Source organism: Acromyrmex echinatior, chromosome 19 (assembly GCF_024713525.1).
Source record: "Acromyrmex echinatior isolate Ae372 chromosome 19, ASM2471352v2, whole genome shotgun sequence".
Lineage (NCBI taxonomy): Eukaryota > Metazoa > Arthropoda > Insecta > Hymenoptera > Formicidae > Acromyrmex > Acromyrmex echinatior.
Genome location: NC_141870.1, coordinates 6,278,810 through 6,305,622, shown reverse-complemented (window position 1 = coordinate 6,305,622; position 26,813 = coordinate 6,278,810). Strand labels below are relative to the sequence as shown.

General features: G+C 35.3%; 1 protein-coding gene across 1 annotated transcript in view; it reads right to left on the bottom strand.

The window, feature by feature from the left end:
* The window catches only part of LOC105144952 (zwei Ig domain protein zig-8), a 37,542-nt gene extending 34,710 nt beyond the window's left edge, over window positions 1-2,832 (bottom strand). The window contains exon 1 of the mRNA XM_087415893.1: window positions 386-2,832. Coding sequence (XP_087272019.1) covers window positions 386-431 — 46 coding nt within the window. The 5' untranslated portion in view covers window positions 432-2,832. The remainder of the gene's footprint in view (window positions 1-385) is intronic.
* Window positions 2,833-26,813: the final 23,981 nt, after the last annotated feature.

Here is a 26,813-nt window from a genome sequence, read left to right as displayed (position 1 = left end):
GTTTCATTGCGATTTATTAATTAGTTATAAAGATACAGAACAAATAAATATTTTATTTATTTACTGGACAACTAGTTCATGCATCACAATATAACTCTATATATAAATAATCTTGAATATATTATGTACTTAAATTAAAAAATTGAGATTTTTGTCAGATTTTTTATAATACATTTTTATTAGAGCACAGATTAAAAAAATACCAGATAGTAAATTAAATTTGTCGTTATTATTTTTAAATGCAATTTCGAATAATCTGTAATTTTTTCATAATTTTGTGATCATTTTGAAAATATGTATAAAACATCCTTAAGCAGATCTCTTTCATAATTCATAAATGCTTCAATATAAGTGTTTGTAATTTATATAGATGCAGTACACTCACCAAAACAAATTATAAAACAGACAAGTGTGGGAAGAGAAGTAGACATCGCTTTTCCCCAGCGTGGTTCATTCACATATTGGTATACTATCTCAGACGCATCACAGTCGTTTTCAGGAAACGCTAAACGATAGAGGCGGATCCACTAACACACTCGGTGCATCGACGTTCGCGGCATTCCACCTATTCTCGTTCAGAACGGACAGAATCACTTCGTATCACCGTACATCCCATGCACAACCACTCGCGCGCGAATGGGAATGCCGTAATCTCGCTTCACGTCGCACAAATTAAAACGTGACGTCTCAATTAGTTTTTCCCTCGTCGATAAAATCGCGCTAAACGGGACTGATGGAGATCACTGCTCAATAATTCGCTCACTATCACGAAACAACTCTACGACGGTACCACATTCTCCGAATTACAAATCGACGTCACTAATTGCTGCGTAATGTATCGTGGTTTCGTGAATCGCGTATTCCGAATGACCACATTGACTATCCCGAAAAACAGATGCTTCAATAATTAATTTGACGTCTACTATTCACGTCCTCGGTCGGAGATTGTCGTTAAATCTAGCAATCTGTGCGTGAACGAACTTTGCTTATTTACATCGCGGCGCTTTGACGTCAATCGCGATAATGATAAACTTTAACTTGGCAATATCGGCCGCGTGATTCCAGCTCTCACTTAGATGGAGAATGCCTCCGCATCACCATTATCACTCGCTCTGCCGACGAAGATTATTCCCCCGTGATCCATATTGATCGATGGAAGGATCGTTTCCGGCACTAAGCGGCGTCTTGATACTTCTCGCTACGTCAACGACCGTAAGATCGCTGGCGATGCATTAGACTGGTCGTCGTTATTAATGCAATCCGCACGATGCACTGGACGTTCCATCGATCATTCCACGGTTATTTGCCCTGTGTGCACTGTGCACGGCTTCACCGCATTTTTCCGGACTCGCAATTTCTCTTCCTCCGCTCGAGGGATCAACTACGAACGTACTTCGATAATAATCACAAACGAGGAAGGAACTTCGCCTCTCTTTTCTTTTGTTTCTTTATAGCTGTCGCTCGACGATTGGTCTATACAAATCGCTCCCTTTCACGGTTGCGAGCTCTGTCCGCCCACGCCGCATAAAACTCTTTCGATAGCGTTGACAACAGAGAGCAAACCGCTGATTTTTTTCTAACTTTTCAATTCTGCATCGACGTCGGTGTTGCGGAACCAATAAACAAGTTTCGTTTGTACAGCCTCAGTGTTGTGACACCCGCGAGACGATGCATTTTACAAGTGGCTTTTAACTTTAACATCTCCCCATTAGTCGCGCCGTTGCACGATTCTCTTTTCTGACAGATGCGATTTTTTTTCTACCACTAGCTGCCTTCCTCTAGCTGTCTATTTCGCCTGTAACGTACTTCTGCACGTCTAATGCCACCGACAATTAAACGCAGACCCTAGAGAGATCATCGACGTCCTTAAGCGTTCAAAGGCCTTCTATCATGAAGCTGGAAGTTGTTTCACTTCTTTATGTTTAGCGAGGCAAAGCACTGCAGGACGGAATTTGCGAAGAAACTCGCATACGTATCTGTAATCAAAGGATTTTTTCCTTATTTAACGATCGGCATCGTTTCCTTCTTCTTTTCTTCTCAGCGAAATTTATTTGAATTTTTTTTAACGGGCAGTGAAGGATTTATTGCTGAATAAGTACGTAATCACTCCTGCGACACGAAATGTTCTAAATTTTTCAAAATTCTAGAATGTCCAACGACGCTCCGATATGTACTTGGTGTTCTCCACTCCGATCTCACACCTCAATTGAACGTCGTGCAGATGACTCGCTGGACGATCGAAATCTTCCGGCGCAATCATTCATTTAGCGCCACGATATATCGTTTTATAGACACTACTTCACTATACCATCACTATCACTTCGTCAAGAGATCGTAGACCGTATAAAGATGCCCCCGGAAATATTTACGCACCGCGTCACGCACTATCTCGCGTCGCGCTACTCCGTTTTAGAATATGCACGTACACGAATGGGCAAGAAGAAATGTTTGCGGGAAGAAACGAGGGCGAAAAGAAATGCCGGGGGCAAAATAGATACGTACGTCTCCGTCAATTCCAAAGAACCGCACGGGGATGGAGTCTGCGAGGTCTGGATTTTCACGTCGTCGCTACGTGATTTCGCGCGCTCCTCTACAGAATCCTACACACAGGCGAAAGAGAAGTCCGCAGAAGAGAGTTCTCGCAGAAGAGGAGTACGAAATGGGCCCCTCTCGCGCGTACTTCACCCCCTGACACGGGACACCACTGAGAACGCGACGCGCGCGACGCGACGCGACGGGGAGAAGGTCGCGGCTCTTTCGAAACGACGATGCTCCCGCGTCGAGGATAGCCGAGGGACTACATTGCGCGAGCGCCACTCGGGTGTCGAGCACGCAGCCGCCCCGTTCAGCCTGCGGAACTGCGCCTGTGTGCACCTCAAGCTACCTGTGTGGGTGGCTGTGCGGCGTGCGCGTGTATGTGTGGTTGTACACGTACATGCGCGCGCGCGCGCGCGATTTCCTCCCATAGCCCGGTTGTATATCAGACCGTTTCCCCTACCCCCGCCCCATGAGGGAGCCGCCACCCTTTTACCCCGTTGCCTATCTTGCGCGCATCCCCCTTTTCCTTCTTCTTCCTCATCTTCTTCTACTTCTTCTTGTTTTCCTTATTCTTCTCCTTGTTCCCTCGCGCGTCGACCTCTTTCCTCATCACCACTCCTCTCTTCGTTTTTCTTTTTTCCTCTTCTTCCCGTCGGCACCGGGGAAAATCGCGGCCCCGGTCCGATAAGGACGCGAAAAAGCGCGAATCCGGTTATAACTTATGGCCGAGATAATTAAAAGGAGTTACAGAACGATAATGGAGTGCCATCCCTGTCATCTTCTTGCGCGGCCTCCGTGCACTAGCGAGAGCTGATCGTCTATCCGTGCTGACTGGTGGTCGCAGAGGATCACCCATTTCTTGGGTCAGGTTGGCGAGTCTCATCGCCAACTTCCTGACTCTTCTCGCACTGATGCGATCTCAAAGACGTTCTGTCATCGTGAACACATTTGACGTTAGGAAAACGCTGACTCGCGTAGATAACGGTATAAACGGATAAACGTAATATAAAGTACCTAAATACTTAATTTTATGCTTAACTTCTATTTCATTCTTTCATTTTCTTTATTTTATGATCTATTAATTTCTTTAATCTTTCCTATATTTCCGCTAATCGATTAAATTACCTTTACAATTCTAGATAACGAAATGAACAGTGCGTCATGTTCCTTCTCAAAATAGTGAAGCACGTGGAACGTGCAGAAGACAGGACGAAATTATCATGTTAAGAACTACCTGTTAAGAACTCGACGAGATCCGAGATGCCCTGCAGTCACGTGTCACTGACTATACCGACCACATCGGAAACTCAGCGCGGAAAGATCAATAGGCATATCCCACGCGTCTTCGACATTCCGAGAATACGTCAAGAATTCCGAGGATATTCCCACCGGCCCAGGAAAATTGACCGCCCGACTCGTGATCATCGTCTCTTTACGATATTGACTAGCGATTACGAGAAGATCGGTCCTGAGGACCCTCCCGATCCTAGAATAAATTTTGCATTCCGTTAAAGGTTCTCGCTAACGGCATGAGAATGCCAACACTCTCCTGTGGATCCTCAGGATATGGATCCTCGTATAATAAGAACCTATAAGTAACGAAACAATCCGATGGGACGTGCCGGGCATGGGATAAATTTACGAAGCGATCGTCGCAGCAACCTCTGTCTCGCAAGGCACAGAAACAACGTACGTATCCTCATCTCCAATGCCGGATCTTGTATCTTAATTGTCTTCCATCGAGTATCGATTACCGACGTACGACGATTCGATGCACCGCGCGTGCTAAGATTAATTGTTATATCGATCTGCCATGAATTTTAATGCGCGCTGAACTCCGCGGAGTAGTACTACTTGATTAGCATTCGCTTTGTCAGAGGTAAGAGCACATTACAGCGCTTCCCGCGACGTGTTGTGAATATTGTCGTCGACTTCAAGTGGATGTACCTTTCTACTTCAACTACTTCCTCTCGCGTCTCGCGTATAATTTCATTGCTTTGTTTCGGATCTCATTGCTTTACTTATGCTTTTGGATTGATCGATTAAAATTAAATCATATTTTATGTTTATTAAAGAGATAAACCGAATTAAAGGATTGTATAAAAATCGTGTTAATTTTCATTAAATCTAAGTGATAAATAATTTGTGTGGAAAAATTATGTTTTTTCAACATTCGTTTCTTATTTTAACGCAATGATATTTCATTTAATTTTTAATCATAGATTTTGATATTGCAAGTGTAAATCTCATATTGCAATTTAATAAATTTATATATTTTTAAATAACAACTTATCTTCGTATACGCATTGTAATTGTTTATATTAAAATGCATTGTTAGTTATAAATTTTGAGATTATACAGATGTACATGTACAGATAACCTTAAACTAAAAAATATCGTTGATAGCTCCATGAGAGAGATTCTCTCGTGGATTTTGTGTACGGCTTTTACAGCTCACACGGCTCAATTGTTGTCAATGGCGAGCTTATCGTTGACAAAAGCACGACCCATACAGACAGATCGATGGTTATATTTCCACGCACGTGAATTTCGAAAACGTCCGTCACGATTTATCATCTGACACGCGGTAACCAAACCAACTCGTCCGAACCCGCGAATATTTGCGATATTTAAATCTACGAACGCATGTCATTACATCATTCACGCGCGTTATACCGTAAAAACCGATATTCGCAGCAAGAATGAAAATTTGAAGCCGCAATGTGTAAATTTCAATTTACAAGTGGGCCTTTGTCATTTCCCTCTCCCCATGAGAATGCACCGTGACTTTTAGGTGCAATTTTCATTTGCAATCATCCTTACCAAAGGACTACCACGCCGCGCATCGCCGATCCATCCTGCACGGGATGCCAATCAGTTTGGAATTCACGACGGAGTTGTGCTATCCGTCCGGTTCGATAGACATTTACCTTACATTTTCGAATTCCAAGAATATAATTTCAAGGATCCGATTGTTCAACGACGCAATGTGCGAACATCCCTTGCCTAACTTTCATACTTCGGACTTGTGGTGAAGAACTTGCGATCGGCGAGTCACGATGGCGCGGCCGTGACGAGAGATCAATAGACAAGTACAATGTACTTCCGTAAGTTACAGATTCCGCGAATGTTCCGTACAGCCCACGCTTCTCTCTACCTCGATCCTTTACCGAATTACGAATACAGCGCCGAGTGAAGTAGGTCCTTCTCATCAAAACAATAGTGTCTGTCGACTGAGACCTAGGTAAAGCCTCTTGCTACTGATTACTATCGAACTATTATCCGACTCTAATGCAATCCCTAATGCGACTCTAATGCTTCTGCTGTTTCTTCGTTGTTTGACGCCGAAGCGCGGCGATAGTGCGTCTTGTGGGATTTCAAACCGTTCAAACTCGATCGACGTACATTTGTGATCATTTATGATCATGATTGGGTACAATAGTTAGTGAAAAAGCATCATTATATGTTTTATTAAGTAGTACAGCGCGAGCCTAGTAAACTACTTTATAATTTCACAGTATTGATCTGACCGTCTATCCATCCGTCCGTTTGTCCGCAAGATTTTCCAGAAACGGCTTAACTTTTTCAAATTCTGTTTTGACATATTTAACAAAGTTCTTATGAGGGAGTTACAAATTTTTCGCTGTACTACTTAATTATATCTGTTACAAAGGATTTATTATTATTAATTCTACTATGTTATTTTAAATATTTTTTCATTTTTGGCTTGCAAGCATAGAGTATATTTATTTTAAAGCCACTTTTTTTCAATAAAAGTTATATAAAACAATTTTTATTTTATAAATCGAGCCACAATCATTGAAAAAAGAATCTAGCAATTTCAGTCAATGATCGGTTAAAATTACCAAAAAAATTTTTTTTCTAAATATTTTTAGCAATTATTAACAAATGATTAATTATTATGTTTGATAACACTTAGAAAATATTTATAAAAATAAAATTATATTATATAATTAAATTTATATTAATAATTAATGATTTATTAAGATCATTTATTAATGTGAATAAACAACAAGTAAAAATATCAAAGCCTATAAGGTTGAGGTTGGATCTTTAATACTTTAAATTTTAATACTTTAAAATTTACTTTAATACTTTAAAATTTACAATTCAATGAATTATATATATACTACATATGTAGGATACAGCGAGATAATTTGAATAATTTCAAACATTTTAAACAATTTCTCAAAAAAAATAATAATTTTATTGTTACTTTGAATATATAACAGGAAACTCACTTACCCAAAGTATAAAAAATTAATCTTCAAATCTTGAAACGTAATGCCATTATCCGATTTTCCTCTATAATTTTAATGAAGCTCAATTTTGAGAGACAATTTGGATATCTTAAAGGGTAATTTGAATAACATTGAAAATTAACATTAAAATTCAACAAAAATCAAATTTTGTATTAAAATAGTCCATAATTTGGTCCAATATTTTAAAATACGCATTCACTGCTTCTTCGTTAACCCCAGTAGTTCTAGCTATGAAGAAGGTTTTAGGTTTTCTTAAGTTGTTCTTCTTACAAAAAGTTAGATAACAATAATCATTACCAGCTTATTTACTTTGAGACTATAAAGGTGTTTCGATATCAGGAATATGCTGCGATATACAATTCTTTTGGAGTCACGTCAAAACCTTTGGTTTTTCGAGATATTTTTCTTTCTGCTATAGTTTTTTTCTACTACGTTACTGAACATAGGCGCAGGACGCCCAATAGAAGTGCTAGATACTTCAATTTCACACATATTTGTTTCTACATATTTGTTTTTGTTTATTGAACTTGTCTGTATAAACTCTTGTAGGGAATATTAAATAGCTATGTAGTTCCTAAAATGGACATTACATCATCAGTAACAGCTGTAACGGCTTATCCCATGCTCTCTTTACTCCAATAAAATGTGTCTTAAAACAACTGAGATACAAATATTAGGAAACTGAATGTATTATCCAAATTGCCCCATAAAAGTGTATTTCAATTTTCTCAAGTGTATGAATTAAAAACATCATAATATATTAGGTGTTGGAATTAATTCGTAGCGTTTTTTAATGAAAGAATGTTATTTATTTCACATGAGCATTAAAAAATACATTAATGAAAGTACTTCCCATCACTTGTAAAACGCTACGAATTAATTCCAACACCTTATACTACAACTATTCAATAAAATGCATCACTAGTCGATGTGATAATTGTTAGTGCATATAGGAAACATTTTTAGGTTCTTTTTAAACTTACATGAATATGTAGACTACATCTTCTTTGCTACTAACTTCAAATATAAAATATGACGTCTCAAATTTTCTTGCAAACACTTATTATTATTCAAATTTTCCCGTTATTCAAATTATCCCGCTGTATATGCATATATATCATATTTATTGTAGTCATTCGAACTGCGCGCCGAATTGATTTCCGAACTTATAAATTCCGCAATTAAATTATTGTAATAATATCACAAATTAAATTGAATTGATAAGCAAATTTTTAGTAATTTGATGCTCAATTCGGTATCATATTAGAAAGATGTTAATGTGCTGAAAAACTGTAAACAAATTTGAACTTACTTGAATTATATTAATTGAAATTATGTTAATTATATTAAATAAACATTTGATTAAAGTCACTCCATTCTACATTTGATAGCTATTATCAAATCTTTTTCAGTGTTGAAATTAAAGTAATCATCATTTCCCCTTCCGTGCTCAAATCCTTAACTGCTGTAAAATACGGGAATGGATCCTGCACGTGAACGTAGTGCGAATCTCTCGTACCGTCGTGTGTCAGTTGTATTCGTAGCTATCACATCGGGCCATCTGGGACATTTAAGGATGATCTTGGTCGCTCTGGGGAATGTTAATGGAATATCTCAGAATGTCTACATATTGTAATGCAATGTGCTTTCAGTTAATCTTAGACAGACTTAGACAGACTTTACGCGCTCTAGGGACGTACAAAATGCCCTATGTCTTTCTACTTGAAAGAATGTACTCGAGATTCTTTCTATTCTTTCAAAAATAAAATGTTCGAAAAACGGAGTGACATGCACATCGAATGAAGATACAAGAATTTTTGTCTAGAATGAAGTATCTCGTTGGTATGTCTGTACACGTGCCAGTAGGTAAACCGAGATTAGATATAGAACACGTACGAAAACCGCACACGCGACCGCAAATTTCTCTATCTAAGGAATTTGAGCATTTGTAAAAGATCTATTTTACAACATAATATTAGGAATGTTTCGTTCTATGGTGATTGAACTGTATCGTTTTATATATTAATTAGGGCAAAGTAAGAAATTGCACGAACATGGAATAAACGCGACTATTCTAACATATTATACTTTTCGGTCATTATATAGTTCATTTTACATTTTATTTATATTTCTATTATTTTTGCTGTATTATTTTTAGTATTTGTAATTTTTTTGTTCTTACGTTTTTCTTTTGTTTTTATGTTCTCAAAGAATTAGCCAGTATAATAATAAATGCTTTTATCTCTCTATTTATCTATATTAGAATAATAATCATTTACTTCTCGCATCTAGTAATAATCCGATATACGTTTAGAGTATTGCATTGTAACACTTAACTAGAAACTATTTAATTCACATATCATTACATGTTTTTGATATTTTTAATGTAGAGAAGAGTAGGAAAATTGCGAATACCTAAAAAGAAAAAGTCAAATAAAAACGACAATATTTATCAATTATAAGAGTTTTTATATTCAAAAAATTAGCTTTTTAAACTACAATAATTAAGATTTATATTTTATTAATAATCTATAACTTTAAACAAAAATAATTCCGAATGGCAAGGTTTGTTTTCTGTTTAAAATTATTATTTAAGTTTATATTAATATATGAATGTTAATTATTACGATTTGAATTACTATAACAAATATATTTAATAATTATTTTCTCAATAAATAAAAACTTCTATAAATGATAAGTAATTATTTAATTTTTTATTTAGATTTTTGTAGTCTCTTTTCTGATCCTTTCTTATGTCGCTAAACCCCAGTTTTACACTATCTAGTTAATTTGTGGTTAGGCTTAATCTGATGATCCAATGGGCTTCATTTATATGATGATGTCATAGATGAAATCCATTGGGTTGAATATCAGGTAGAGTACTTAACCCCAAGTTAATCAGATAACGAAAAATTGAACCTAAATGTGTTTACTGCGAGATACTATATCTCTAAAGCGTTGTACGCACAAAATGACGCACAACGAGAGTGAACCGAGGATGATTGGTCTAAAGAAAAAATGTTATTTAAATGAAGTAAATACGATGTTACTTCCAAAGATGCTTTCCAGTTAGATGAGAATGAGTTTTGTAAGACGACATCCAGAGTTTTTGCAAAGAAAGAAAAATTACACACAAATAGAGGTAGGAAATATGTTTCATCGCGTATCCTTGATATTTACTTGTCGACTAGAAGTTGACTATAAATAAAGTACAATGAACTAAAAGAGTTGATAAAAAGTATTAATATCCTCTTTGCCTTTGCGTAATATTTAATGTGGCAGTTTTATGTTTCCCATAATAACATCTTTTCTCGATAATTTTTCAACGTATTTTATGCGCTGTAACATCGTTATATTCTTCTGTCATCGCGTTGTGGAAACAAAAGCTGCACCATTTCCCTTATGTAATAGGTGCGCATCCATCATAACGTTTGCATGTCCCATTGAGCATTTAAATCGCCAAAAGTTTGTAAGTGACTCGATCCGTTTCAGACCGTTGGCAATGAAACGAAATCTCGCGAATCGTTTCACGAGAGTTGCCATACATGCCTGCGATCCCGATACTAGATCATTCATTTTTCTTATCAGCGTCGTGCACAAGCTGATGCACCCGCTTCCGTCGAACGTCGCGCAAACGTAATCCGTAGTCTCCATCCATTGTGACGAGACGCGTGGACCAAAACGAGGTACGGGGAAAAGCCGCGGGTGAAAGCCATCATCGATCGAGCTCCGCAACGGCAACGAACAAAATGGTACAGCGAGCTACGTAAAAAACAGAGAAAACAAGAAAAAAGCTGGAATATAACAAACGCGAGTTGCGCCCTTCGTTCCAGACAACGTCGACGACGACGATGAGTCTGGTACAAGGATGCGCATATATCGAGAGTCCGTGCACGTGATGCACACAGTCCGCACGGGTAGATATGCACGAACAGCAGCGTGTACGTGATGTGTTCAATTTAAATTCAAAGCACCGACACGTATCGTCCTAGGTGACGCCGAGGCGAAGAACACGTTAGAGATCCGCAAGGTAATTCCCGCGGCGCGGGTGTTCGTGATACCACCATAAGGCCTTTTGAAGAAGTTCGCGCGAGATAGTTCGTCGTAACAGGGTAGCTAACAAACTTGCTAGGCCACACTTTCCATCGAGACGCAAAGACTCTGGAGACTCTTTGGAGATGGAAGGCGTCTTTCGTCAGATAATTAGGCTCACGGTCCGTACACAGTCCGTATAGAACGGGCTGAAATTCGGGCCGGAAATCGTTGAGGTAACTGTAGGTTAAACCGCGGCTTTGCCGGCTAATTAACGCCGTATAATCGCAGGGTGAAATGCGCGGCCGCTTTAATGCTGCTGCATTAAGACTATCCGTACTTTCGCCAATTTTCTCTGTTTGTGGAAAGGTAAAAATAAGTAAGCGGTAAGAGTCTCGATTTCATCTTTGTAAAATGCGAATTTGATTTTGAAATAAGAACGCTACAAAAAATATAATACAATCTTTATCAATATAAATTACTGATTTATAAATTTGTATACGGGAACAATGATCTTGTTGAGCATCTAAAAATTTAGTTAGATCTGAAAATCGTTGAACCATCAAAATAATTAAGTATTGCTCAAGCATAATGAGCAATGCTGCAAAAAATTTTGACATTCTGGCAACCAAATTAAGCGTCTCCTACATACTTACTTTGATGACTCAATAAAATTATTTTCAGATCTGCATCTAGCTAAATTTTTATACTTTAGCAAAATCATGCTTTCCCTTTATATATAAATATAAGAGAGAGAAAGAAAAGATTTTTAAAAAGTTGAAAAACATCCATGTTTTGTGTGTTCTACATGTGCAAAATGGCATTATTATATTATTATATCAATAAAATTAAATACGCTGGATAACGTATCACATAATTTTTCGATAGATTTGCTGTTGGCGATCCCATTTTTCTCATCGCTACAATTTACGCACGGATCAAATGTTAGTTTTTATAGCAAACGGGGCCAACTGAGTATTCGATTAATCTTGTTTAATATTATAATACTTTTAAACTTGTTATTGCTTACGATCGCATGCATGTCCTGCTTAGAAACTGTATAACGGCGCTATATTGCTTATCACCTTTACTAACGTGATCTCATTCACTCCTCAATCTCTGAGGCATTCATTAATAATAATTAGCGCCATGTTATAGCTTTATCAGCTCAAGGTCCATACTAACTATTTCTATGGATATTCTCCGCAGTTTGATAAGAACTATGTCATCGTCTTTTCAACTCGGATGATTGACGGAGAGCGGCCCTGATATAAGAACTATTAAATCTTTACCTAACCATATATAGCGAGTCAACGATTCGTAATACACAAATGCACGTACTATACGATCATTATGTCTCGAATAAGCGGCTACCTAGTTATATCGCTGTACAAGCGGTACGTCGGCAGTTTATAATAGGCTTACGATCGATTGATCGATCCATCGTTTAGAACGTAGGAACTCGTGCCGCGCGTAACCGATACCGCCTGCTATCCGTAGAACCGCAAAGCTGGCCGAGCTCATGCTCGGTGGTGAGAGCGCGGTGTCGTCTATCCATGTTGATTCTATTTAAAGAACGTGTCGCACGGTGAGACACGCCGACGCTTTTCAAGGCAGTTTTCCTTGAAATTTTATTCCACGTTTACCTTGCGGAATCCACGCGAAACTGCACGAAACTGGACGAGGACGAGAGCGGAGACAGTCGCAGGACAGAAAGACAGAGTGAAATAGGGTTTCCTACGTGTCCTAGGATACATCAGTCCTCTGCGACACCGCGCGAATAAGAATGAGAAAATAATTTGTAGCGATGATAAAAGAATTTCTAACAGTTTGCGCGTATTTCTCTAAGAATTATAACTATACCAATGCATTTCAATATGTGTCGCTACCAACTGTAGCACACAAGTGATATATAGTACAATAAAGAACATATTAAGACCTTCGTATTAGAAGAACTTTTTGAAACAAGGTTCTCGTATAACTATACAAAAAGATGATTTTGCTGAAATGTTCAAAAATTTAATTGGATACAAATCTGAAATAACTTTATCGACCATCTAAAAATAATTTTGTTAAATCAAAATAATTATGTAAGATGCTCAAACATATTAGCGTTCTACATAATTATTTTAATAGTTTAACAAAATTGTTTTCAGTTCTATATTTAGCTAAATTTTTAATTAGTTTAGCAGGACTGTTCTTTTAGTGTAAAAATTCAATAAGAAAATGTTTCAAATTTCTGCCACTGATGGGAAAATAGAAAGATCGAATTTACCTATCATTATAGAATCCTATTCGCGTAAGATACGTAATATCCATTTGCGTTTGTTATCCCGGTACATATTGCGTTCTTTAGTGATTCTATCAGTGTGCAGAGAACTTACTTCTTTGAATGGATCAGGGCTGGACCTTTTTTCGATTTGATTCCGTGATTCGACGTGGGAAACGGTAATCTACGTAATCCTATCTTAAACCAGGCCGGACTCGTATCTGAATCGTGTCCGTGTTCAGCTAGCAATTGTAATCGTAAATGCGTTCGTCGAATTTAAGTAAAGTAACATGCCCATCATAGAAATAATCCGTTTGGCAGAGAATTGAAGTGGCGATGTTGCGCAGAAACAAATCGGTGGAAAAATAAAATTTAATAAAAAAATAAAATTTAATAAAATCTGAAATTTAAATCCTTTATAGGATTTAATAGTCGGAATAATTTTGCATTTTTGATAATTTTTTCAAGTAATATATTTGTATATGAATATAATTACTTCTTTTATTTTTAGATTACAATTTCTCGATTATATGTACAAAAAAACCTTCTAAAATTGAAATCCTGGAAAGTTATTATCCATTCCTGGACGAGGGTTGAGAGCAAAAGGAAACATCTTATCCCCGGGAAAATGTACGCCGCGGTTAAGTTCCGAGCTTGAACTTCGCCTATTACCGTATATAATAAAGGGCCGTTATTTCGCGGCATTCTTATCTTCGTGACGGAAGCGGCGGTGGTGAAATAAAGAAGCGTTGCTTAGTTTCCTCCAGTAAGAAAACCTCCATAAACAACAACAAAGTTCCGTACGTTAATTAGACATCTCAAGAATGAGTTCGTTATTTAATAGCCTATTAAAAATACGGGAACCCATTCAGCTACACGTCTCCCTAATTGTTCTACCAATTGACAACTAGACACGCAAGTCTTTTGCGATATAAATTACTACGACGTCGACGTTTATCGGCCATTTATACAATGAGCTTCGCGTGTTACTTTACGACAATACGTTGTACTTTTAGGGCATTGTATACATTTTATGCTCACGGAATTTACTGAAATTGCAACTAATCCGGGATATCACTTCGCAAACCAGCATCTAGAAATAACTGACATCAACGAACATCTGCCTCATACAAAACTGCAAGAACTGAGAATGCAAACTCGCTGTATCAGCAAATTCCTACATATTCACATATCGCATATAAAAGATATTCTTTCCGACAGATGCGTTTACTAAAGCATACTTTCCTAAATTATTCTGTTTCCTATGAAAAATATCGTCTTGATCTGCTTTTTAATTATAAACATGTGTTTATTAATCATATGAAAAGAAAGAACGATTTTGCTGAACCATCTAAAAATTCAGATCTAGTTAGAGATCTGAAAATAAATTTGTCGGATTATCAAGATAATTAGGTACGTAGCAATTTCAAGCTCAACAATGTTGCAAAAAGTTTTGACATTCTAACAACCAATTTAAGTATCTTACATAATTATTTTGGTGATCCAAAAAATTATTTTCAGATCTGCATCTAGCTAAATTTTAGATACTTGAAAAAAATCATCCTTTCTATGCACAGATACGTACTAATTGTCTATATTTCTCATAATTATTATTATAGAGTCATTGAATTTTTATAATCGATATCACAGATAATTGTGCATTTTTGATAATGTTTTCAAATAATATATGAATTACCTTTTTATTGTTATTTTACTGGACAATCGATCGTTATCGCAAATACCTATTATTAATTAGTTTTTTGGAGCTATTTAATATGAATATTAATTATGAAAGAATTTTAATTGAATTAATATAGAATATAGAATAAAAATATATAATAAATAGATCTAATATAGAATTAATATTTGCAAAAACATTTTCCAAGTATTATCAATAATGAACTATAGTATTCAAAAATTGTTGGGATATCTCTTTGATAATTATGGGAAGAGAAAATATTTTTTAGCATTTTATCAAGAAAGAAATGACGCGCGTTACGAGGAGTGACCTCATATATTTTAGTTTTGTCAGAAAGTGTAGTACCACGGAAATTTGTCCGACCGCCAGCACAGTGTGGCTCTTGATAATAAGATACGATATATTGTAAGCGTAATAATAGCGTTGACGTCGGATTAAATTAAAGAACGTAGCGAAACGTCGAGAGAACAGTGACTGCGACCTAGCCTGCCGGGGACATTACGACGTCGTTTATCATCCGCCGTTCTACAATCGGAATCCGCGTACGTACCAGACCGATCGCTTCGGATGGATCGCTTAAAGTTAGATCGCCTGGGATACACGGCCGATGGCGTTATAGACGGGCGGGTCAGACGGACAAAAAGCAGCCGCATGGAAATTGGAAACGCTCGGACCTTTTAAACGTAAATGTGGCGAGATGGCAAAAAACTGTAACATTACGATTCGCTTCTTGCGCGAAGGGATTTCGAGCTTGAAACTTTTCGGCAGCCTCAAGCGGAGAACGAATGAACTCCCAACAATGAATACTCTGAATCAATGAATTATTTTAATGCTCTTGTATGGACTATTAATACTATTTAATTGAGATAAATTAAAAGACTTTATAATATACACATATTTTTAAATAATTATTATATTATATAATGTATAAAAATACAAAAAATAATGTTTTAATATAGGTATACACTTTTTAGTCAAGTTGTAATCGATTTTGTTATTAATTAGCGACATTAGTCATAAATAAAAAAATATTATTTTTCGTACTTTTAAATATTTTATAATTTGTCGTTATATAATAAATTAATCATACTAATCACTAATTAATATCTCAATATATAATATTTTTACAATGCTAGACAATATGTATCTCTTCTTGGAAAACGTTATAAATTTTTTGCACAGAATTTCTACCATAGTAGCATCTCAAGAATCCCAAGATTCGAGATAAAACTGAGTGCGAGTAAGTAAATAATCCTTCAATTAAAGAACCTTCCACCGAGACAGGACTGAAATCGATACAGGACTTCCTCTTGTGTGTATTAAATTGAGCGCGTCTGATTCCACCGAATAAGAACTAAGAATACAAAGCCACGTGCTGTTTTTGTTTTCGTAATCATGGATATTTGACGTATTTCTTCTCGCTTTTCTTTTCGTTACTTCCTCCAAAGAGGATTAAAGTCTTTAGCTGAAACAATACTACGTTTGTCTAGTAACACGCAACTCTAATCTCGGCAAAATTCGGACGATCTTTCAAGAATGCTGCAAGTTACCGAGAAAAATGACATAAAACTATTGAGATTGCTTCCAGAGGCTAGCACAATAGCGACAAGATGCTCCAGAAAGCATTCAAGCGACTGGATCCTCGCCAGCTCATCAGTAACTGCGCGAGGCGATGTTAAATCAAAAAGTTCAGCTCGTTGCCAGGCGAGAGCCCGGAAATATTTCACGAGAATGAACATGTGTTAGAATTTCGATTTGATGTCGTATTTTTGAATATGATGTTGCATGATGAACCAGTTCTCTCTCGGTCGTGTGCCTTCGCTTCACGCGTTGCGTTAAAAAGGCATCCCATATGCTTTTTCCGTTTCGAATCGCATCGACGGTCTATCGACTGCCAACCGATAAATAGGCTGACATGGTTTTATTTCAAATATCGACATTTTAACACAGAGGTGGACGGTAGTATAACGGCGATATATACTCCCTACACGATAGTTCAAATGTGAAAGCGATCACGTTAAATACGATATACGACACAAATATACAATAACAGATATTTATTGCGTGAAACTCAAATATTTGCGTGTAGACGGATGTTTTATCGCGACTTGGTGAAACTCGCGGGCTCTAATAACTTGTTCATAAAATATTTGTTTTAAAATTGACATTCTCGTGAATCGAACGCGCACGAGATGAATTGAGTTTGCATGGAGAAGTGTTAATGGTAGGTATATTAGAACGAGAGAAGTTTCTAAATAGCAGTAAGACGTAAGCGATGTCAAATTTAACTTAATTAAACTCATTCAAGTGTCTCGAGAAGATGAAATTGCTGGAATTTGCTCAAATTATTCGCAAAGCTCGGTTTGTTCAATACCCTACGCATATATTCTATGTCCCCGTGAGCTCGAATTCAACACGAACGCGATCGATAATACTCGCGCTCGACTTGCTTCATCGGAGTGTGGAGTTTTCGTAAATGTCTTATCATGCATTATTACAGCCAATTCAATTTCATTTAAAGACATCGTAATAATAATGTAGCACGAAATCTGAAATTTTATTAAAGTTTTCGATGTGAAAAGCCAACTGTGAAGAGAATAAATCTATCCGTTAATTTTTCAAACATATCTTATTAATTTTCTATCTCAATTCCTAATTTTGCGTAAATTATGCACATATATAGGATAAAAACAGGTAATGTGAAAATATGGAATAGGGGCTTATTTTTTAAATTAAGCGCTATATTCTGGTAGCAGTCGCTGAAAGTTGTAATTGTTATCAAACATGCCGTAATAAGCAGCAAATTCGATACAATTTTTTTTTTAATACAAACATTTATTTATTTTTATTGCTTCTGGAAATATCACAGCATTATTTTTAATCCACACACAAGTTTAAAGTAAATTCTTTAATGCTTACATAGATAGATGTTTTCATAGATAGCTTTCAATATAACATGAATAATGTTATACTGTTTAATTGCGATTTTTACTTTTTTATTGATACAAAAGATTTATTTGTCATATCAAGATATGCAAATAATATGAAATACTTTGAAAACAGAGATATGAAATATATTACACAAGTTTTTATTTTTAATGGAAAATATAATAGTTTAATTAATTATAATACTTTAATAACTTGAAATTTAATTTTATGTTTTTTACTATCCATGTGTAGCAGTTATTGTATTTTCTATATGTTATTGTAAAAATATAAAATACGTTTCTAATTGTATTTCGATCAATTTATATAAATAAACAAGTTCATGTTTTATTTATTGTGTTGGCATAGCCTGGTTAGACGACTTTCAGTAACCATTCCTCGAAGGAAAGAGGCGAGAAGGACAGATCTCGCGCCCGTTGACTTTGTAATTTACGCGGTGTTTTCCCACGTCGTTCGCGTTTCAGCAAACCGCAGTGAAACAAATATTCGCCGTGCAGCCAGACCCGGTGAGCCCAGTTGCCACTCATTGTTCCTCGCTCACTCTCTCGAACCATTCCGGGGTGCTAGGATGACGGTGTCGCGGCGATCCTTTTTATGCGCGTCACGTCGCGGTGACCGAAATTTCGCACCCCCGGGCTCAGGATTCTGTCGTCAGCCAGGATTCTGGAAACTGTTGTTTCGTGCCGTGCGAGAGCAGTGAGATTTACTAGTGTTGAGGCTCGCGTAAGCGATCTCGACCATGACTCGTTCTTAGGATTTCCCAACGATCGTGCATCTGTGCATTACTGCAAACGCATTTTAGCTGAGTAAATAGAATTTTAAACACTTGAACACTCTAATAACTACAGCAATGATTACGAATATTAATTAAAGATAGAAAATTCGAAAGACGTTTATTCATGGTTTGGCAATGGTTTTGTAACAACATTGAGAAGAAGAGAGAGAGGTGTAAACTATCATTATCATACCTGACCCATCTCTTAAATGGAATAAATTAAATTATGAGGTAAATGATGTACATTTTCGTTCCTTTTTTAACGTTTTAAGGTGTTTTTTAATATTGAAGCTCAATTTCTGTCAATGCATGACTTAAAAAAATAGATTTCTCTTTGCTCAAAAAAAGCAAAAATAAAGAATTTTCTTATACAGTGGTGATTTATCATAATAAATGAAATTATTATATATAAATAATTATAGCGGAAGTCCAGATAAAACGGATGTGTTTTTGAAAGAAAAATAACAATTAAAATTAAGATCAGCAATCTTTTTTATTCTCATAATTTTTATTCTATTAATGGAATCAAATCAATCTTTGAAATAAAAGAAAATTAAATTAAAAAAACTTGAACATTTAAATGTCTTTTTAGTCAAAACCTAAAAAAAGAAAAATTATCCGCTTTACCCGACTTTCCTGGGCAAAGTGGATGGATCTAAAAAATCAAAATCAATGTCGGCAGTCGTCATAAAAGTAGCTACCAAATTCTTTGTGTATAGTGCAATCTTTATGAGCCCATTTGGTGCACTTACTGTACTGGATCTAGTTTTCGAACGGTGTATTGATATATTCCTTAGAACGTATATTATACTGGATTGTGGGAAAAAAACAAAAGTGAGATGTAAATAATTATGTCCCTCCGTCTTTCCGGTATTTTCAGTATAATTATTGGGTAAAAAGGATGGGTCAAAGGATGGACTTTGCCTCCATCTGCTTTGTCCAAAGACTTACTTGGCGCAAATTTAGAAAAGTTAGAATAAGTTTAAGCAACAAGTGAAAAATTTTAATCTTGAATACACATTTAAAGTCAGAGAATTTTTATAAAAAATCATTCACACTGATTAAGAAACAGTTACTATTAATAATTAAATTACGTACCTTAGCGAAAAGCAAGAAAACACACAATTTCTTTTATTTTTCTATTAAACACAAACGAGCGCATGTTGTTTTGCATTTTCATAGCGTTGCGGTCGGTCATTCCTTCAACAGTTAGAGACTCATAACACTATCTCAAATAGATAAGCGAACATAAAAAATATTCACTTTACCTAGAGCGTTTGCTTATTTGCCTGGACTTCTAAAAGACATTCAAACTTGTGACAAGAATGCCAAAATTTTTTGCAACTTATCATACTTGAGATTCCTATAAAATTATTTTGATAGTCGAATAAAATTATTTTAAAATCTGTATCTAGTTAAATTTTTAAAAATTTCAGCAAAATCATTCTTTCCGCACGCGTATATGTATGTTTTAATAAAATAAAATTATAGGCTACCGCGCGCGCGGTAAGAGATTTATTTACATTGTAGTTACTAAAGATCCAATATTATGTCATATTAATTAAAATTCTACTGATGTTTCATCTAATACAACATAAATGTGTAGCATAATTAGCAAGAAATACTCGCTAATTATGCTCAAGTTGGACATATATTAGTCACTGCAGATATTGCGCGCGTATAAATATACACTTGTAAATCTTGATTTTATAATATAAACAAGAGAATGAGATTCTATTATATATACACACCATAGCGTATCGACACTAGCCATAGCTGTGGTTGACTTGAGCAAGTCTCACTGAGCCATGATGCGGCAAACAATATTTCGCACTCGGGCTCTATTCTCGCTGCGGAACTCCCACTGGATGTTTCGTGTATGAACTGTGAGATTTGCGAGTCGCCCATAGCGACATCAGCATCAACACATTTTCGGAATATACGATAAAGTGTTGTATGTGAATTGGCCGGGAACTCAAAAATGGGGTCATGAAATCTTTTTTTCGAAAATTGAATTAGGTGTTAAAACTATTGCCCCCCCTCTCTCTCTCTCTCTCTCTCTCTCTCTACCTTTCTAAACCAATAATTCTCGTGTTTCCTTGCTGGTCAGATATACACCGTATTTCTTAGTTTTCTCGCACACATCGAGACATTCTGGCGAACATATTGCACGACATATGGGCACTGTACACTAGATTGCACGCGATTTTCCTCACAACCGCACGGTTCTCACAGCTAACTTTATCGGAACTGTTGTTTCGCAAGAACAAAAGAACTTCTGACATTCGTAGAGTTTTAATTTTATTCGCGTAGATTTTTTTCCGTACAGCTGTTGAAACTGAGAAAGGAAATAATTGAGAGTCGGTTGCGTTGACGTGGATAAATTGATACTAATCGAAGTTAACTTACAATTTTCTATATCAATGATTCATAGTCGTATTTATATCACGTTCAGAGAGAACTATCAAATATCGCTAATGTAGGATTTGCTAATCCCGATCGCTAGTGCAATCAGATTGAAATCAATCCGCTGTCCTGCTTTCCCAAATTAAAATACCGTTACGAGGCGTGACATTTTTCATGCTCCCGATCATGGGAAGTAAAGCCTGTTCCTTTTTATGCCTGCATCGCGTCTAGTAAAAAAGGAACGATCCGAGGCAGCAGTATATGACGATATTACCCTTAAGTTCGCACCGTGACCCGTGAACGCGCCCGTAATTTCCTCGCTTCGCCTCGATGTTCACTCAAAGCTGAGCTGCAGAGCGAGGTCATTCGATTTCCTGGAGTATGCATCCTGTAATTTCCACGCGGAAAGGGTGGACGTTATCGGCTTGATAGGGTGCACACGTCGAAGATGTGGCCAACGCCCATGCAGTAGTATATATATATATATATATATTTCTCGTTAATATTCGAGATTAATATACCGATATATCGAAGCTAGATAAATAATAAATTAAAATGGAAATTAATGTATTGATGTAATAAGCAAATAAATGCCGTTACATGCAGTTGCATGAATGCCAATAATTTAATGTCGATTAACTGTAATCGCGTTGATCGTAATCAATTTTTGGATGAATTAACAGCGATGACCGCCTTTTCAGCGCGACAGCTCGAAAAATATACAAACTTGATATTTGTCTCGCAAATTTATTGGAATGGCAATTTAGCGGGCAAAGAGTGTGCTTCAAAAATCGCCAACTCTAACCGATTTACGATCCAATGAAGTTACAAAAATCTCCGTTACATGCGTTACGATTGACACGCGAACAATACTGTCGAGCCAATCAGCGTCGCTTGAAGTCAACGATTAAAAGTTACAACGCCGATTTTGCACGTCGGCGGATATTTAGTGTGGTTTTTCGGTCGCAACAACACCTCTCATAGATCGACAGAATAATACATTTTTGCGGATTATGAATAAAATTTTGAATTAACTATCGCATATTGTAGAAAAAATGCAAATGTATTTTAGATCTTTAAATTTTAGATTTTTAAACTTTTAAAAGTTAAAGAGATATTTCTCGCTTTTAATACCTTTCTTCAAGAATTTTTTTTAAAAAAGTATAAAAGCTATAAGTTTAAAATTTAATATATTATATTTATTCCTTGATATTTAAATGATTTCTTCAAACAGATTTTTTCAAACATAAAAAATTTTTTTTTTCATTTATTTACGAATCTGTATAAGCATGTCAAAAATACCACCTCATTCTTTCTGTATAAGATAGAGAAATTATCCAAAACGAAAAATTCAAAAAAGTTAATTCTTCTTAATCGATATACAGTGGCGTGCAAAAGTTCCCGGCCAATGACATTTTGTATACTCTAATTTATTTAAAAAAAGCCCGAGGAAATTTTAATCATTATCAGATATTAGTGCAAGATTTAGTTATCCACATCTTGTACTAATACGCGATAATGATTAAAATTTTATAAAGTTTTTTTTATAAATTAGAATACAAAATGTCACTGGCCGGAAATTTTTGCACGCCATTGTAAGTGTAGTTCTTATTCAACCTACAATCAAATTAAAATATTATTAGGTGTTGGAATTAATTCGTAGCGTTTTTAATGAAAGAATGTTATTTATTTCACATGAGCATTAAAAAATACATTAATGAAAGTACTTCCCTCACTTGTAAAACGCTACGAATTAATTCCAACACCTAATATTTTTTGCAAAAATAACAAAATTTTTTAGAAAAAAACATTCGATTTTTTCGTTTTTTGAGCTTTTTTTTTATCAAAAAAATTGAAGATATAATTTTTATTTGATAATAGGTCGGATAACAAAGAAAAATGTTATAAACACCTCCTATATAAAAAATTTTTTTGATCTTAATCGAATTAAAACTGCACAAGTTATCATGGGCAGTAAGCTGGTTTTTTTAACATGTCAAAAAATTAGCAAATAATTGTCAAAAAAATGTTTTATAATGTTTAAAAAAAAATATATAAACATTTAAGTATCAAAAAATAAATGTACCAAATTCCAAATTTACAACTTTACATTTATTAATTTACAACTTACATTAAAAAAAAGACTAAAAAGGAATAAAAAATTTTTAAAAAGGATATAAAAATGATGCTGAAAACAGAATATCTCCTTAATCGTCAAGTGTTTAACTTTTATGTATAGATACAAATGACACAATTCGTGACTATTAATTATTTTACGATATGTATTAAAAGAGAAAATCGAAATACGTGATATTCTACGCGCGATTAATATTGCCACATTAATTTCAGTACTGAATCTAGGGAACAAATTTATTGCACATGTCGTGTCTTTTGTATCCTTCAGAAGGATTATTTTCCGATTGCCTGTCTAGAAGTAAGAATCGACGAGAAAGAAACGGCGACCTCGACGGATAAGATGAATGGCCGCTGTCTTGGGAATTCCTAGGAAGAAGGTATTATCCCGGAGCTTCCTAAGAAAAACATTATCCTGAGGGATGACGGGAAAAAATGTTGATACCTTGAATACTAAGTCCTGTTTAAACATGATCTATAACGGCCTCTTCATTCCCACTTTGCCCGATTCTCGTTCGTCGGAACGCAGTGATTTCTTTTCAGATGTTACTCGGATATCAGGAAGTCGGCAATATAATCCCGTACTCATGCAATGATCCTGAAAATCCACCACGCTTTGTCGCTTTTCTTCGTTTCACGACGTCGCGCCACTCCGCTGTCAGTGTTTATTATTTTGTGTACAAAATTTTCTCTTTTCTAGAATTTATCCGAAAAATTATAGTTAGTGGGACAATATTTTTAAAAATTTCATGTAATTTTTCTCTTATTTGTTAATCTACAAAAATAAAGTATAAAATTGAACATCTCAAAGAATTGTATATCTAAAATAAAATATGAAATATGTTTGGTTAAATTTTAATAAATAATTTACTATAGAATGTTCCATCACTGACAATAAATATTTTTAAAGATAGATTTTTTGTAACATTTTAAAATAAAAGGTCTAATACGAAAATGTCGAGACTATAATAATTTTCAATTGGAAAGTTTAAAAATTACGAATGACGGGGCAAGAATTTCGCGCGCTCAGGGATGGCAAGATGGTCAATGTGAAAGTGCTTCTTTGAATTTTGTTATTGTCAAAGACATGAAGTTCGAAGAAGTACCTTCACACTGATCATCTTACCATCCCTGAGCGCGCAAAATTTTAGTCCCGTCATTCCTAATTTTAAACTCTTCTTACATGAAGACTATCATAGTCTCGACATTTTTGTATTAAACTTTTCGTCTTAAAATGTTACAAAGAATCTGTCTTTAAAATATTTATCGTCTGTGATAGGAAATCCTGTATAATAAAATTTCAATGATTTCAAAATACGTTAAAATCGATTAAATTATTAGGTGTTGGAATTAATTCGTAGCGTTTTTTAATGAAAGAATGTTATTTATTTCACATGAGCATTAAAAAATACATTAATGAAAGTACTTCCCATCACTTGTAAAACGCTACGAATTAATTCCAACACCTAATATATAAATGCAATTTATAATTTTTCTTGTCTGAAATAAATTTAATGATAAACGTATAATATAATTACATAAATTTTTTATATATCATAATGTTATCTGACTTAGTTATCTCACTCATGATAATAATTTTATCTCGCAACATAATAATTGATCGACTATATCCGATGTGACTATCAGTTACTTTTAGTTATTTTGAAATAGTTTGTCTTATAATAATTTACTACTTGGTGATTTTATATATAGTTTGTAAATATAACATAAAATATCTTTTGTGTATTTAAAAATTCCTATTGTTACCGATATTTGATAGAATGTCAATAACAAATTGTCCCAAGCTTATCTTCAAATATAGAAAAATTTGTAACGAATTTTGCGGTAAAATATAAAAATAGAAGCATTGTCTCCGCGTGTCATCAGCAATTGTTTATAGTTTTATTTTGTATCTGTAAAAACATGACCGAGCGTATATGTTTAATTAAATTTGCATGTCACTTCTCGCGCGTTTGTAAAAAGTTACAAATCTTACGTGACATGAAAGGATTAAATTGAAGCGATTAATAATTTTAAACTACGTAGAAAAGAATGAGTCAGCGCTCGCTTGGCTTTTTTCGTACCAAAAAACCAGCAGATTTACCCTGCAAAGTACTTGTTGTATATCTATTTAATGGCATCATACATTACTCACGGTAAAAAACGCGCGACTTTACGCACTTTTTTCCTCTGAGGAAAAGAATAAACGTGTTAGACGAAAATGCGCGAGGAAAATGAAAAGTATTCAACTACATCTTCAGGTATTTAAATCGAGAAATTTTTTTCGTATCAACCGAGGGTTATTTTATATTCTTATTGATGCGTGCGTTTGCGACACGGGTGAAAAGTAGTTATATATCATTCGTGAGGCACGCACTTTACGATCCGCTTCGTTGCAGGTATGATTAATGCGTCGCCCTTAATCGATTCAGAATAATAATACCTCAGTGCCTGCTCGCGGCAGGTTTTTCAACATTTAATGTGGAGGAGGAAAAAATTGCAGGAGCTTACGTTTTCTTACAGCGAACAAGATTTAATCGAGAATACCGAGAATTTGATCAAAATGTATACGTTAAAAATTAATAATTCCCGTAAATTCATTTTTATTGCATCACACTTAAACAAACTAAAAGTAAAAAATAAAAAAAAAATTTAGTATTAAGAAATCTTTTCACCCGTTAATTAATAGGACGATATTTATAAAAATTTACATCTCATAATATATTGTATCACGATATATTGCTTGTAATATCGAAAACATCACGTACTTTTATTTCAGTGAAGAATAAAAGGAATAAGTGTGCTTGTAGTAGCTCTAGTAGGTTTTTTTTCTATATGTCTACAAGTCGATGTCCATAAATTTGGAGCGTGTAAAACATTCAAGATAGAAGCTTTAGGTTGGCGTGTGGAGTGGAATATTCGTCTAGCTAAGAATTTGTTAAGCTTGAATTTCGTTTGTTGTCCTGGATATCAGGTAATAAGGTGATACGGACAAGCTTTCTACTGGATAAAATAAAAATTCTCGAAAGGAAGATTTGCGATCTCATGCAATCCGTGTATTCGATGGGATATCTACATGTTCATGAGATAAATTTGTTCACGCTTTTGTATTGATAAAAATTGCGTAAGAAAAAAAAAGTTTGACAAATAATTTTGAAACAAATTTAGAATCCTAAGCGAGTAAACTTAGAATGCTACTTAGAATTTTGCACGAAAGAGTGTAATTGTACTAATTGGTGTATGATTATGCGCAGAAGGATTCGTGTTCAGCCTTCGATATCTTCCTAAGACAGTAATTATGCAAGTACGCGGAATTGTATATAGATCCGTCTAAAATGGAATTATTCAGGCGGCAAGATGCGCGAAATTGCTGTAACAGTAGGATATATGTAAATGGATATGTAAATGATCGTTAAGGTGTCTGCCTATATGTTTGCGCAAAAGAGGTCAAAGGGTAACTAATTAACTGCGATGTATATGGCGCATACATTTTGACGTACAACGAAACGTGTATCGTGATGTGCATTAAGGGCTCCTTAGGGACTCTACAACAAGCTAAGTTCCGCAGAATGATGGATGTAATGTGTCCCATCAGGCAAGCACTGTAATGGATATCAATATCATTATAATAGCTAGATGTGACAAAAAGAGATGAAAGAAAACAATATCTGTACTTCCATACAGTCTGTTTTAATAATAAATTCTGATCGATTTACGTAAATCTTTTAAAAC